Source organism: Oryza sativa, chromosome 2, assembly GCF_034140825.1.
Source record: "Oryza sativa Japonica Group chromosome 2, ASM3414082v1".
In the NCBI taxonomy this organism is placed as follows: Eukaryota; Viridiplantae; Streptophyta; class Magnoliopsida; order Poales; family Poaceae; genus Oryza; species Oryza sativa.
Genome location: NC_089036.1, coordinates 19,096,553 through 19,111,888, shown reverse-complemented (window position 1 = coordinate 19,111,888; position 15,336 = coordinate 19,096,553). Strand labels below are relative to the sequence as shown.

The 15,336-nt window shown below is 43.5% G+C and overlaps 1 protein-coding gene across 1 annotated transcript; it reads left to right on the top strand.

Moving 5' to 3' along the window:
- The first annotated feature begins 1,191 nt into the window (after window positions 1-1,191).
- On the top strand, window positions 1,192-4,626 carry CFL1 (Protein CURLY FLAG LEAF 1). The gene is made up of 2 exons (NM_001416627.1): window positions 1,192-1,955; window positions 3,524-4,626. The coding sequence occupies exons 1-2, from the start codon at window positions 1,755-1,757 to the stop codon at window positions 4,145-4,147; spliced, it is 825 nt and encodes a 274-aa protein (NP_001403556.1). The 5' UTR covers window positions 1,192-1,754; the 3' UTR covers window positions 4,148-4,626.
- The last annotated feature ends 10,710 nt before the right edge of the window (window positions 4,627-15,336 follow it).

Here is a 15,336-nt window from a genome sequence, read left to right as displayed (position 1 = left end):
TCCCAGCTCGATCCATCCATCTCGTCTGATGTTGCAACAGTGGTGTACATGCATGCATGCTAGTAGGTCAAAGACATCAGAGGCCACTGACCGTGCTTGCTCTCAGGCTCTCAGCTTCTTCTTCCTCCACACACACACACACACACACTCTCTCTCTCTCTCTCTACACAGTTACACTGTACATAACACTGCATGTTTTCTATAATTTTATTGCCACATTTTGCTGCTAAGCTAATGCCATTTTCCAAGAGACAAATTCAGCTAGTTGTGATGGAGTTTTTGAAATGGTCAGGTTGATTCAAGGAAGGAGAGAGAGAAAGAGAGAGGAGGAGGGAGGGACAAGGGGGGAACCTTTCCTCGGTTTGGCAGAAGAGGAATCTGCGCAGGAGATGGTGGCCCAAGAGCCGGGCCGGGCCAGTGGTTTGGTTTGAGCTCCGCTAGCTGCATCAGCCAGCAGGGACAACATGCAACACCAAAACACACCATACGAGAGAGAGCGATATGTAGAGAGAGAGAGAGAGAGAGTGGCCATGGTAGTAGGTTGATGTTACCTTTCCCCCTAGCATCATTCATCGATCCCCCCCTCTCTCTCCCCCTTGGCTGCAGCAGAAAGCTTTCATCATTTGCACCTTTCAACCCCTTCATGCTTATACTTTTCTTCCTTTGGTCGTACACCACATTATCACAGTTTTCCTTCTTCTTTTATCTTAAACAAAAAGAAGATCAAGGCTGGTTCATTCATTAAAAAAATATTATTGTCTTCTATAGCATCCTCAATGCAACATTGATAAGGAACACACAATTACTTATATAGACTCGGTATACACATGTGAAACAGGTTCCATAGGCCTTCGGACTATCGTAGCATAGAATACCATTCATGAATACCAGGAAGCTAGGCATGGTTAATTAAAACTTTCACCTTGATCGCTCTCGACCTCTCGTTGTTTTGGAAGCATATCTCATTATTACAGTATCATTACTTCACTAAAAAGGAAGCGGACAAGCCGTCAATTACTCATAGCCTAATACGCATACTTACACGCCAGTGAATCCAGCGCACGAAAACAAAACCTCTCTCACGGCCCCCAGATTTACATAGGCGCCGGAAAAACCATCGGCGCATATCACGACGCTCCCACCCCCACCCGCCAGCACCATATCAGCCGTAGGAAGTGCACCAGAAACCACCCGATACCTTGGGCAAGCATACAAGACGTAGGAAGTGAACCAGAAACCGCCCGATACCCTGGGCAGGCATCGGCGTCCGTCCGTTAATCCCAGCGCATACTATGTTGGCACACAGTTGGCACTCGTCCAGACAGACTGTTCCTCCAATTCCCTCCACCCCCTCCTAAACCAAACCAAAGAACCCTATAAACCAAAACCAAAACCAAAAAACCACCCCAAAAACACCCAAGATTGGCAGCAGCAGGAGCAACAATGGCAGTATATATAACAGTGGCTCCAACCAGGCACCACCACCACCTCCACCTCCACCACTGTAGCCTCACGCGTCATACGCTGCCTACGCTACCCCCGGGGGGCCACGCGCACCACCACCACCACCGCGGCATCGGCAGCCGCTGCGGCAGCAACAGCAAAAGCAAATTCCTTTCTCCTCCTCCTTCTCCTCCTCCTCCTCCTCCTCCTCCTTCTTCTTCTTCTTCTTCTTCTTCCTCGCCGTCCGTTTGGTTCTTGTTGGAGAGGGGGAGGGGTGGGGGGGTGGGGTGGTGGTGGTGGTGGTGGACTTGATGACTGCCCCGAACATCGAGATGATCGCCTCGTCGCTGCGCAACTGCTCCCTCAACGGCGGGGGAGGAGGAGGAGGAGGGCGGCGCAGGGGGAGGCGCGCGGCGGCGGCGGAGGGGAGCGACGACAGCGAGGGGGTCACCGTCGAGCTCAACTCCGAGGTCGCCCTGCCCTACCACTGGGAGCAGTGCCTCGACATCCGGGTACGTCTACTACTACTCGCCCATCTCTTCTTCCACACATGCATCCATACATGCATACGCCGCGTTTCCTTTTCTTCCCCGATCGATTCTTGCGGCGGCGGCGGCGGTGGGCGGCGGCGCGCCGCCCTTTGTCCAATCATTTGGAGACATAAATGGATAGCAGTTTCCGAGGTAGGTGGGTGTGGTTTGGTTTGGGCTCGATTGGGATCAATCATTTGATCATTAATGGCGAAAGCGGGCGCTCGAACTGGAGAGAGAGACGAGACGAGACGACCCGTCCGCGCTGATTTTTTTTTTCTTCTTCCTCCTCTTCTCTTTCTGCTCCTCGTCTCCCTTCTCTCTTCTTGTTCTTGTTCTTGGATCCTTGCTTCATCTGCGATTCCTCTCTTCGTCTATGCAAATATTTTTTTTATTTATCTCTGTTTTTTTTCTTCGGTTCTTATCTTCGTTTGGTTGGGGATTCGATCATCTTCAGAGAGATTCAGGCCGTTCTTTTTAACACAGGGATGACAAAAGTTCAGAAAAGAAACCTCGGAAAAGATGGTACTATTTTTTTCTTTTTTTTTGTTGATGATATCAAGGCTCTTCAAATCTCCACACCTTCTCTGGTCTCTGATCTAAGCGCGCATTCAGATCTGTGTTGCATTCTAAATTTCTGACACATCCCTGTAGATCCATTCCTTTTTGCTCTGTCTCTATCTGAAACTCTAGATTTCGCTATAGATTTCTTCTGGACCACAATGCTCTGTTTTTTTGGTCCTGGGTTCTAATCTAATCGCAGAGCTTTGTTAAACACCAGATGATTCTCACCTCTGGGAAATCTTCAGTTCCATTGTGACAAAGTGTCTCCCTTTCTTTTTCATCCCTGCTAGTACTTTGAACAGACGAATGAATGCCTACCCCAATGAAGATTCATGCGTATTAATCACCAAAATGGAGTGTTCATCTCCACCTTGTCTCCAGCAACAGAGTAGACAAAAATGCTCTTCTTATGGTTATTTCAGTAGCCTTTTCTGAAGATACTACTGCAATACATTTATGTGCTTTTTAAGTAGAACAGCTTTCCTGCAGATTAGAGTTTTTTTTTTTTTACAAAGGATGAAATGAGAATTTGGTGGTGGTGTTCTTCATTGCCAACCTTGCCCTGTGATTTGCAAACAAACAAGAGGACAAAGAGAGCAGCATTCATTACACCATTTGATCCAGATTTTTTTTCTTTCCCCTGTTCTGCTGTACTTTGTTATGGGCATCAGTTATTAATAGGTTCTCAACCTTGTTTCACGGAAGCAACTGAATGCCACCGCATTAATTGTTCTTGCAGACTGTCACCAAAATGTACTTGTAGATTTTCCCCACCCAAACTTCTCCATGCATCATGCACATTTACTCACCACATTCTTGAAACAGCATTTCGCCATTTGCAAGATTAACTTAATCTGTACCACTAGCTGTCTAGTTCAAGCGCATTTCCTTTATTGTTATTATTTTTAGATGAATTTTGATGTGTAGTTCATGACTTCATGTGAATTTGTGTGAAATGTGCTTTGTGATTGGCTTTGCTGATGCAGACGGGGCAAGTTTACTACATCAACTGGGAGGACGGCACCCGGACGACCATCGATCCGCGCTCGTCGTCGGCGTACTCGCCGTCGCCGGCGTCGCGGTCCGCGTCGTCCTCCTCCCGCCGCTGCTCGCGCGCGCGGGGCCGCGGCGGCGGAGGCGGCGCCGCCGCCGCGGCGTCGACCACCACGTCGTCGGGGTACACCTCCGTGTCGTCCGTGGGCGCGGTCACCGCGGCGGCGGCGGCGTGGCGCTCGCACGACAGCAGCGGGCACGGCTACGGCTACGGCTACGGCTACGGCAGCTATGGCTACGGCTACGGCTACGACGGCCGCGACGGCGACGACGAGGAGAGCAGCAGCAGCAGTAGCAGCAGCAGCAGCAGCAGCAGCAGCGCCAGCAGCAGCCGGGGCTCCGCCGTGTCGTCCACGCTCTCGTCGTTCTCCCCCACCGACGAGTCGGCCTCCGGCGCCGGCAGCGGCTACGCCGTCGGCGACAACGGCGCCCACGTCCTCGTCGCCGCCGGCTGCCGGGCTTGCTTCATGTACTTCATGGTGCCGAAGACCGCCGACGTGTGCCCCAAGTGCGGCAGCTCCGGCCTCCTCCACCTCAGCCGCAACGGCTACGTCTGAGCCTCCGCCGCCGCCGCCGTCCCCGCGCCGCCGCTCGCCGCCGCCGAGTTCCGCAATTCACTAATTGTAGGGGGGCCTTCTCGCAATTGTGCATGCTCTGTTAGAGAGAACTTCCAAAGGGAAAAAAAATATTGAGAGAGAGAGAGAGAAGAGTTTTTGGCGAGAAGGTCCCCAAGTTTCGCCATTATTACCTACATTGCACTCCAATGTATGGGAGGAGACCCATCTCTAGAATTCTTGTTTTCCTTCCATTGTTTCTTGGTTGTCTCCTCTCTTTTTTTTTTCTTTTTCTTTTTTCTTTTTCTGTTCCAGTTTGTGAGACTAACCCCCTTTTTCCCCCTTCACATTTCCCTTTACCTTTTCAAGGATGAACATTTGTAACCCTGATTTCCATTCTTGAGCTAGCTGGAGCTGGGGTCATGCAACAACTAGTTACTAATTAGTGCATTAAAACCATCTGCAGGTTCTTGTCTGGATTAGCAGCTGTTGAGTATAGAGCTTGCTTTGGAAGTTGGCAGGGTGTGATGTGGGTGCCAAGTAAAGTGCCAACTGCATACTGCTGGCTGGCTGGAGCTGTGGCTCGTGGCTTTGATTTTGGTAGAGAGCATATATTGATGATGCATCATGGTGTGTGATCTACTACTACTTCTATGTGATGTGCTGCTGCCCTGTTTGCTTCTGCTTGTGTGATATTCTTCTGGTGTGTGCCTTGGAAGCAAGTGCATGTGTGTGTGTATATATGAATTATATATATATATATATATATATATATATATATATATATATATATATATATATATATATATATATATATATATATATATATATATATGTGTGTGTGTGTGTGGGTGTGTGTGTGTGTGTGTGTGTGTGTACACAAACCGTGGTCTATGCTGGCTGGCCTGACGCTGGTTTTGTTGTTTAGCATCCTCCTTCCCCATTGTGCCCATCCGTATTCTGACGCCTGCACCTGTCATGCATGTTCCCACAAGAACAAAAGAGAAAAAGAAAAGAAAGAAAGAAGAAATCCTTGTGAAGAGGTTAAAGGGGATAAGGGAGAGAGAGATTTGGTAGTTGGATTCTTGTTCTTCCAAGAGAGAATTAAATTCCTCTTGCTTTCTTACTACTATGATAGTATGAGCATATAGTATTTTCCTAGTTAGGTTCACGTGATGCAGTTTGTGCTTAGCACCATTCTAGCCTAGCTATAAGCACTACTGGGACTGGAATGTTTGTCTTGGTGTTGTTTATCCTATTCCTGTGGTTTATGTCTCTAGTTACCCACACTTAATCATACTTCTTTTTTGTCTCTTGGTAGAGATAGTTGCCAGTTGCCACCCCATGCATTGCTCTGGGGTTGGAGGCAGCATGTGCTTCAGTTTAGTTGCTAAAACAACAAGGACCACTTGCAAATTGGATACTGCAAATTGGACATTGCATTTTAATGAGACAGCCGATTCTAGAAGAAGCTACCACACTGGTTTAAATTCCCTTTCCCCTGCTCTGGGTCCTTTAGGTCTATGACCATTTTTCTCTTTGGCCTATATTAGTACAATTATGCTGAATAGATTGTAATAGCCTTCCCTTCAGAACTGCGTAACCAGTCTATTTGACAGGTGGACCCACTTACACATACCACCTCACTTATACTTCCATCATCGCTTCGTATAAAAGGATCAACCCGGGAGTCATATGGTTGAAGGGATGAATTCTAATATGTCGGTTCCACTCTTACTAAACTAGCAAGGTGATAGTAAACATACGCACATAGTTATCATAAGTCACACATGCTAAATTCTAATTAGACCAGGATGCTATGTAGTTGTCCATTCTTCTTTTTAAGTTTACAAACTAGGAATCTTCGTTTACCTAGGATCCCTTGTTGTCAATGGCAGTGGAAGATAGATTACAATGGACTTAGAGCAGATACAATAGCAAGCTATTAACCAGCTATAAACATATTTTAATGAGATAAACGATGAGAGAGAAGAGCAGCGGGCTACAGATTCGTAGCCAGCTGCAACACGGACTCCAAGACGCAATGTGTATATGACAGGTGGGACTATATATTAATAGTATAGTAAGCAACTATTGTATGAATTGGCTATTAGTTTAGCTATAAATAAATTGAAGATAGTAGTGAGCGAGCGAGCAAAAGCTCTAGTTGAAACTAAGTGAGCGAGCAAAAGCTAGTTGTATCTGCAGCGTGCCAGGGTGGCTAGCTAGGCAGATACAAATTGGTCGTGTACAGTGCAGAATGTTTTTGGCTCGATTTGTGGAGATCGCGACGGTTTGGCAAGTGCGATAGGGGTTCTGCGTATGGTGGTCATGGTCTGATGAAGTCTCGTCCTTAGATCCGTACGTGTCGGCCGCTTCATGTATTTTCAAGTTGGCTATACCTTAAAAGTTGATCATTTAATTAAGCATGTTTCTCTGCTGCCGAGTAAGGTTTTCTAACATAAGAGAGACCACCCAAGAGTCTTGGAGATAACCTAATACGCTATTACTTTGGTTAATTACCTAATTAGTTACATGATTATATATATGTAAACTAGAAAAAATATCTGTGTGTTGCAACGGATAAAAACATTTTTGAATCGTATACATTATACTCTTTTTGGGCCAAAAGATTATTTCTTCGTTCTATTTTTATCCCAGCCTAGCCCGCTACCTCTCTCAGCTTGGCGTGCGTCTCTTTGACCTAGCCCACGAGTAAAGCTGTAGGCCCGGCTCGCATAGCCGACTGTCGTCTTTAACAATAGATAAAAACATTTTCGATCACTATACATTATAGCAACTCATATAGCCGACTGCTGTCGTCAAAGCTCGAAAGAGTGTGATGCTAGAACTGATCCTCCCCATCAAAGCCCGGAAGAGTGTGATGCTAGAACTGATCTCCTATCAAATCGCATCGAATCTTTATTGATCTTCTAAAATTGGTTAAGGGTTTGTGATGCACTTATTCTACTCTTCTGTTTTTATCAAAATCTGAGCGAATCCATAAAACTCTTAAATAGAGATTAGATCTGGTAAATTAAAGCGGAATTGAAAGGAAAAATTATGGGAAAAATAATGAGGGAGTCCGGTAAATTAAAGCGGCATTGAAAGGAAAAATTATGGAGAAAATAATAAGAGAGTAGTGAGGAATCGATTTTTACTATCAATTGAAGGAGAGAATGCGGAGACCGATCGACATGGCGGTGGAGATGACGAGAACAAACGGCGAAAAAGAAAAAAAAACAGAACGTTAAAAGAGAAAAAAACAACGGGTGAAAAAAAAGGAAAAAAGAAGCGAAGAAAAAAAATGGAGGAACGGTAAAAAGGAAAAAAAAGATGAAAATAAAAAAAAAGTGACGGACAAAAAAACAGAAACCTTACGTATTTTAACAATATACTAGAAAAAATGCCCGTGCGTTGCAACGGGTAAAAACATTTTTAGATTGCTATATATTTTCCTATTTGGTTTTGGACAAAAACTCATTTCTTTCCTTCCTTGTCAAGTGGAGCTGTAGGTCCCCGATTCTCCCCATCAAATCTGGTCAAATCCCCCACATCAAATCCAGTCGAATCTTTCTCGATCTTCCAAATTGGTAGAGAGTTTTTGATACACTAGTTCTCCTCTTTCCATTTTTATTGAAATCGAAGCGACAAAACTCGAGATAAAAAGGTGATTTTTAAATAGAGATTAAATTCAGTAAATTAAAGCGGAGTTAAAAGGAAAAATCATGAGGAAAATGGTGAAGGAGTAGGGGGATTGATGTTTGGCAATCAATTGGAGGAGAGAACGCATGGGGAGGTAGATTGACATGGCGGCGACGTTAGTGTTCGGCCCCGCGACGAAAAAAACATGGCACAAATCCTTATCGCGTGTGGAAAAATACAACTAAAAAAACAGCAATGAAGAAAAACATATGAAAAAACCCGGAAAAAAGGCCTAGAAAAAAAGTAAAAAGCCGATGGAAAAAGAGCAGAAAAAAGACGGACAAAAAAAGACGAAAAAAACAGAAAAAAAAAGAAAAAAGAAAAAGGGTGAAAAAGGACGGAAAGAAAAAAAAGCCGGTGATTTTTAAATAGAGATTAAATTCAGTGAATTACAGCGGAGTTAAAAGGGAAAATCATGAGGAAAATGGTGAGGGAGTAGGGGGGATTGATGTTTGGCAATCAATTGGAGGAGGGAACGCATGGGAAGATAGATCAACATGGCGGCGACGTTAGTGTTCGCCCCGTGATGAAAAAAACATGGCACAAATCCTTACCGCGTGCGGAAAAATACAACTAAAAAACAGCAACGAAGAAAAACATATGAAAATAACCGGAAAAAAGGCCCAGAAAAAAAATTAAAAAGCACATGGAAAAAGAGCAGAAAAAAAGACGGACAAAAAAAAGACTAAAAAACAGAAAAAAGAAAAAAGAAAAAGGGTGAAAAAGGACTGAGAAAAAAAAGTCCAATAGGCTGTTTTCTTGCTGGTTTTTTTCCGTCCGATCGGTTTTTTTATCCGATTGGTTTATTCGCACGCGGTTTTCTTCCCCAGTTTTTTTTTGCATGTGGTTATTTTGCACGCTTTTTTTTTCCGCCGGATAAAGGAAAACGGACGAAAAAAATTTGCAAAAAAGGACGAAAAAGAAAAAAAAGACGGACGGAATTTTTTTTACGAAACCTTACGTATTTTTTAATTAGGTAATATAAATATAGATATAGAAGTATTGTTCGAGGAGGCCATGCTACTAGCCGTCCCTGTCTCCGCAACTGACGTCTCTGTTTGATCGGTATAACCTACAATAATCTTAATTTTAATAGTCGAATATGTGTACTGAGCTATAGACTTTAGAAAATCTAGCCTTTTCTAGTTCAATCCAACAGAATTTGTGGCATGGTTTTGGTCATTTTGGAGAACAAGCAACTTAGGTGAAAACTCTCAATGACCTACACCAGTTAATTAGATCCATCGACGGCATCGACTTAAGCGGCTTTTTTTCACCGGGAAAGACCGAAGGAGACCATCCGAATATATTAAAAAGGAAAAAAATTACAACAATCGACAGACACTATCGAAGTCAGAAGTGCACCAAAGTGCATGACTAAGAACCACGTGCTAACCACACAAACACAACCCACCGAGAGAGGAACCTAGCACCAAAAGACCTCCGCTATACGTGGCCGATCGCCACTAGGCCTACGACAAAACAACAAAGACGAGACTCTAAAACGATGCCCCCACAGAGATCACGACATCAAAGACGCCGCCATCACCTCGAGAAACTCGCCAAGGAAGAGATGAATCCTCGACAGTGCCCTAGAGGGGGTTACAACACCCGAAGGCGTAGCCATTGCCGGCCCGGTGAACTACTAGACATGGCTTTCGCCTGGAACCCCTGCAACCTTTCTTGAAGTTCGTCGCCCATCCACTCAAAAACCACCACACTGGCAGCACGAGGCCTCCACCGCACCGTATTAAGCGGCCTTTTTCTGTTTGAAGAATTTGCTTTGGAGAAACTTTTGATCTGCGATGGTGAAATATCTTAGCCGTGCCCTCGTTAACGAAAGAAGTATAAACAACTTTTATCATCATCATCGAGTCCAAACAATGTTGCTCCAAATTGTTACTTTGGTCTTTTGCTCCTTGTCTTAATTTACATTTAGCAAATGCCGATGTAATTGTACATCATAGTTGGTGTTATAGGCCAGAATTATACCATGATTTCTTAAAAACAGTCGATTGGACATCATTTCGCAATTTTCAGAAGATGTTTAATTAGTTTGCTTCCTCGGAAGTTTTCTGAAGGGGAAAGCCAATTCAAAAACCAATATAGCCAAATTCTTTTCACATAGGACATTGGCTAAAAACATACTCCTTCAGTAACAAAAACATGCCATTTTGAACATGTATGGTTCATGTAAAATTCGAAAAACTTCAAATACAAATATTTTTTAATGCTAGCTAGTAATAGATTTATTAAAATCGCAGAGGTTAAGGCCTGATTTTAAATATAAATATCTTCATTAATGCTAGTTCTAGTATTGGATTTGTTAAAATCGTAGAGGTTAAGGTCTGATCGAGGAAGTCTTTATAAAAGCACGCTGTGAAAGAATGTATCGTAGATTTGTATTTAAAAATAAATTCTTAACATCACTCCTACAATATCGAAGACTACATCAAAAGTCCTAAAATATACCCACTTCGTTCTGAAATATAAGGATTTTTGGGTTATTTAGCAAACAATAATATTAGGTCAAAAAATTCTTACTTTAATTGTCAATTTTTTAATTTTGAATTAATTAGATTTTCTTTCCAAGCATCTGATTAAATTTACATGCATTGAAACATAGAAATCGCATCAGTGCATGAATACCGTTAAAACGAAGGTTTGTATTGTGATCAGAGGGGCAAGTTTCAACTTTCAACTTTCAAATTAAGTTTCTGAAAAAAAAAAGAGAAGAACTTTCAACTTTCAAGGATGACTGGCCTGCCAGCCAGGCCAGGCCATGCACACTCGAGGGTAAGAATGGTCAAAGCTTGAGGTAGCTAGCTAGAGGATTAATACGCCACAGAAGCAGAGGTAATAACCAACAGAGCCGTGGATTTTTCACTGTTTTTAAGACCTGGAGCAAACGGACAAAGCCCACGTATAGCAAGGCAGCAAACTCAGCATAGTAGCTGAAATCACTCGCGGACAAGCCTGAAACCATACAAAAAAAAAATGCAGCCAAGGAATGCAACAAACGCATGGGAACAAAATGGGCATACTTTTTAGAAGCCTGTGGCATCCCCTAGCAAAGTACAGCTAAAAATCCTGCAAGCAAACAAAGCAGCTCGTAGGCAGGAGATAGAGAGGAGATCCATCCGCCATCGTTCTATATATACTCAGCCGGTCCCGTGTCTTCCCCATCCCCAAGTTATTAATTGCATCCTGTCATTCTCTTTTCACCTTTGGACAAACACATAATGAGATATAAATATATATTTATATAGTTTTGAATGGGAAGAATGTTGCGAAAGCATATTAGAAACTAATATATTGTTAGGCTCGCATTTTCCTCAGGACCGATATCGATCCAGAGTAGAAGTACATGCGCACGTGAGTATACGGTCGATGGTTGTATATCTGTACCACGTAAGGCCAAACCTCTAATTTTGTTTAGATGTATGTTAAAATTATTAGATATTTTTTCTCGTGAATAGGGCATGGAGGAGTATAATTAAGCTCGTGTGCTACATATATCTTCCGATTTTGATACAAGCTTACAAAATGCCTCTTGTCCGCTAATTTTATCCCATTTGTTTCTTTGTGCCAAGGGAAACAAAAGTCGAGGGGAACCACACAGTGGCACACACATATCCTACAAAAGTGACACATCGATGTGAGAAACACCCAGAGTAGAGAGGGGACGTACCCGTTCGTACCACACACACACGCACATTGGAAGCTAGCTACAGCAAGAGAGAAGATGCGCAAGACATGCAACTAAAAGATTTGTGACCAGAATTCACAAACAACAGGGGGCTGCTTGCTTGCTCACCTCCTTGCAAGAGCTGCCATGACAAGGGAGGAAGCAACTCAAGAAAGGACGAAGGGGAGGTCCCCCCCCCCCCCCCCCCCCCGACCCTCACGCTTAGACTCCGTTCTTTTCTTTTATCTTAATTTTCATTAGTATTCTTTTAAACTGTTAAATAACATATTTCGTATGAAAACTTTTTTATATATAAAGGTTACCTTAAAATATCAGATAAGTCTAGGTTTTTCAAGTTTTTAATAGTTAAAATTTAATTAATCTGTATTGTTTTTTCTAATACTGATTGTAATCTTATAATTTTCTTGTTATACTAATATATCGCCCTATATAGTACCGGTTCTTTTTCGATAAGAAAAAGACAAAGGGGGAGGTGGTAAAGGAGGTGAGAGAGCAGGAAAGGTGAGACAGCGTTGTTCTCATCTGTGTCTCTGGGAAGGGAGGAATAAAGTGGTCATGATGCATGTGGTACTCATCTCCTACTTGTGCATTGGAGAGGGAGAGAGAGTGTGTGTGATGAGAGGAGCTAGACAAGGGAACCTTTTGCTGGGTTTGGCAGAAGGGGGAATCTGTGCAGGAGGGGGGCCAAGGACAGTGTTTTGGGGCTGTATGCCCAGCCCCCAGCTGAGCTGCACCACCTACAACTGCAGCTGCCTTGCTAGCTAACAAAGCCTATGCACAGCAGGGACAGCATGCAACACCAAAACACTCCATACGAGAGAGAGCGATAGAGGGAGATAGAGAGGGGAGGGAGTGTTAAATAGCATTAGTAGCATTGCTAATTAGGCTAAGAGCATCTCCAACAGCTTCTCCAAATCCCACTCTCCAAATACCCATATAGCCAACTCTCCATCTGATTTGACTAGTTAAACTCGTTGCTTGCTCCATCAGTCTCTTTATCTACCATCTCCATTATAAATCTATGACAAATGGGACCCACATGTCAGCCTATGCTATTCCTACCCCCTACTTTTCCCCTTTCTCTTTTCTCACCATTTTTCTAGATGGCAACAGCGGTGAATGGCTCGACGAGCACGGTGCGGCAGATGGCGATGGCAACCTCAGCGGCCGGTGGTCCGACGGCGGATGCGCGGAGGTTGGCGGCCAGACGACGGCAGAGGTCCCCCCCCCTCGCGAATCCACGCCGCCGGCCGAATCCGGCGGGGGAGGAGGCAGCGAGAGTCCACACATCGTCGTCCCGGCGAATCCACGCCGCCATCCGCGTAGGGGAGGAGGCAGCGGAGTCCACACGTGCCCCCCACCCCCACCCCCCGGCGATTACACGCCGCCGGCCGAATCCGGCGGGGTAGGAGACAGCGGAGCCCTCAAGACGACGGATGCAGAGGGGATGGTGACGGCGACCTCGACGACGACAGTGGTGCCGGAGGAGGAGGCCATCGACAGCGATGATGGATCCGGCCGCTTCTTCCCCATCATCGCTCCTCCCTCGTCGCCGTCGCCAACACACCCTCCCTCGCTCTTGCCTCGTCATCGCGGAGCTCCCTCGGCGACGGAGGAAATCAGACGGCGACGACTGTGCAGGTGCGAGCCAGCGACATCGCAGGATGACGATGGCGCTGTAGGACGATGATGGCGGCGACGATCGATCTGTGCGGTGAAAGAGAGGGGAAAGAGATATTGAGGTGGGGAGCAACGTGGGTCCCACAGCTAGCAACCAAGTTTGGCTAGGCAGGCAAACTGGCCAAGTTTGGCCAGCCAAGGAGCCATTTTGGCCAGCTAGATGGCTTGGCCAGTCAAATAGAGAAGCTATTGGAGTGTTTTTTTTTCTTCAAACTTGCTAAAATTTAACTTGGAGATTGGGATAAGGGGACTGTTGGAGTTGCTCTAAGTTCTTTTCTTCTATTTCCCAACTAATCTTTCTCATTTTCCACGTACACACTTTTCAAATTACTAAACGGTACATTTTAAAAAAAGTTTTATACCAAATTTGTCTCAAAAATTATATTAATCTATTTTAAGTTATTTTTAGCTGATACTTAATTAATTATACATTAATAAACCACCACATTTTCAGTGTGGGGAGATGGAGTTCCAAATTCCACCTCCCGGACACAGCCTTAACACTCCTCCTAAGACAATCAAGAGTGTCCATGCTCACCATATAATTAAGAGCACGTGGGTAGAACACATAAGCAACAGCTTATTGTTTAAGAAAACCAGCTTGTCTGTGTCTTTCTTTAAAAAAACACAAAGATATTATGAGATACTAAGGGCATGTTTGTCTGTTTTTATTTTGGATTATAGGCCTATACCTAACAAGTGAATCTAATTGCTAAGATCGAAAGATCCTTCCTTTTTCATTATAGTTCACAATTCTTTGTGGATATGATCATGGTATTAATATGCACCTTCCATCTTAAAATAAGTTGATTTCTTATTAGTAAGTATCATTTCCCTCCAGCTCAGCACACAACAAAAATCACAGGTGAAGGAGTTTCTTGTTTGTCGTTCTTAATATTTCTTAAAAAATTACTAGAAATATAATTCCAAACAATTATGCCCGAAATATTACTTATTATTCTTTATAGTTACAGACATAATCTGCAAACGCTCGAATATACTGCTGTAGCATTTCATCCGGAAGTATTTCCAAGGGATCGTATTTTATTTAGTCCTAAGGAAAGATATGAGAAGAGAGTATTATAATAACAATTATATCACTTATGTTGATCAAAATCTAATACAGGGGTTAATCAATTTAAGGACAAGGGTTGATTGACACACAAAAAGAATTAACCAAAATACTCTCACTGAAATAATAGTCTAAGCTAATTGGAGAAAGAAATAGAAAAGCATAATTCCTGTACTTATAGTATATAGTCATTTTAATTAACACTTTCTATTATACAATTATGCAGCCAATACCCCTAACTATGCCCTCCTGTAATATCGAGAAATCACGCCTAATTGCCGAGTTCCTTATCCGTCATGGCCATCCAATTGGTAATAGATACGGAGGAGTACCCACACTAGGAAAATCTCTTAGCCCTATATACGCACGTGGAGGAATACATGTACTAAGATGTCACCATCAGCAGCCTACCTCTATAGATCCGTACATATAGCACCATTTACTGGTATCTAATAATCTAAGCATTGTGCTTACATTACTACATACTACTCTATATCTCTGCAGATGACATAGAACAATCAAATAATTGATTACCAAACCAATACCATTGCATATCTCTAGTAAGCTAGCTACATAATTATTACGAGACAAGTATGAACTAAAGTCGGTACTCGAATAATTATATAAATGAAGTAAAGGAACAAAACTATATAAAGAAGAATATTTCATTATTGAATTAAGTCTTACAAGAGAGAGAGAGGAGCTAGTAGAGCGATACCTGAAATCTCTAGAAGACTTGAAGAACTAAGAAAACTATTCTAATTCTACTCCACTAGCATTAGAACAAAGTAAATAACTAGAGAGTTTCTTGATTGATCCTTCTTGGTGTGTGTTGAAATGGAGATGTAGTGATCCTTTTATAGGCTCAATGATGGTTATGATAGTTGAAAATGTCCTAAACACCCTGCAAACATCATTGGGAAGCAATTTAGGATGTCCACGTGGAAGGCCAGGATGAACGGCGCTGGTGGCGGTTTCGGCTGAACCTTGGGCTGGCACATCCTTTCTCCTGGACTTCGCTTGATG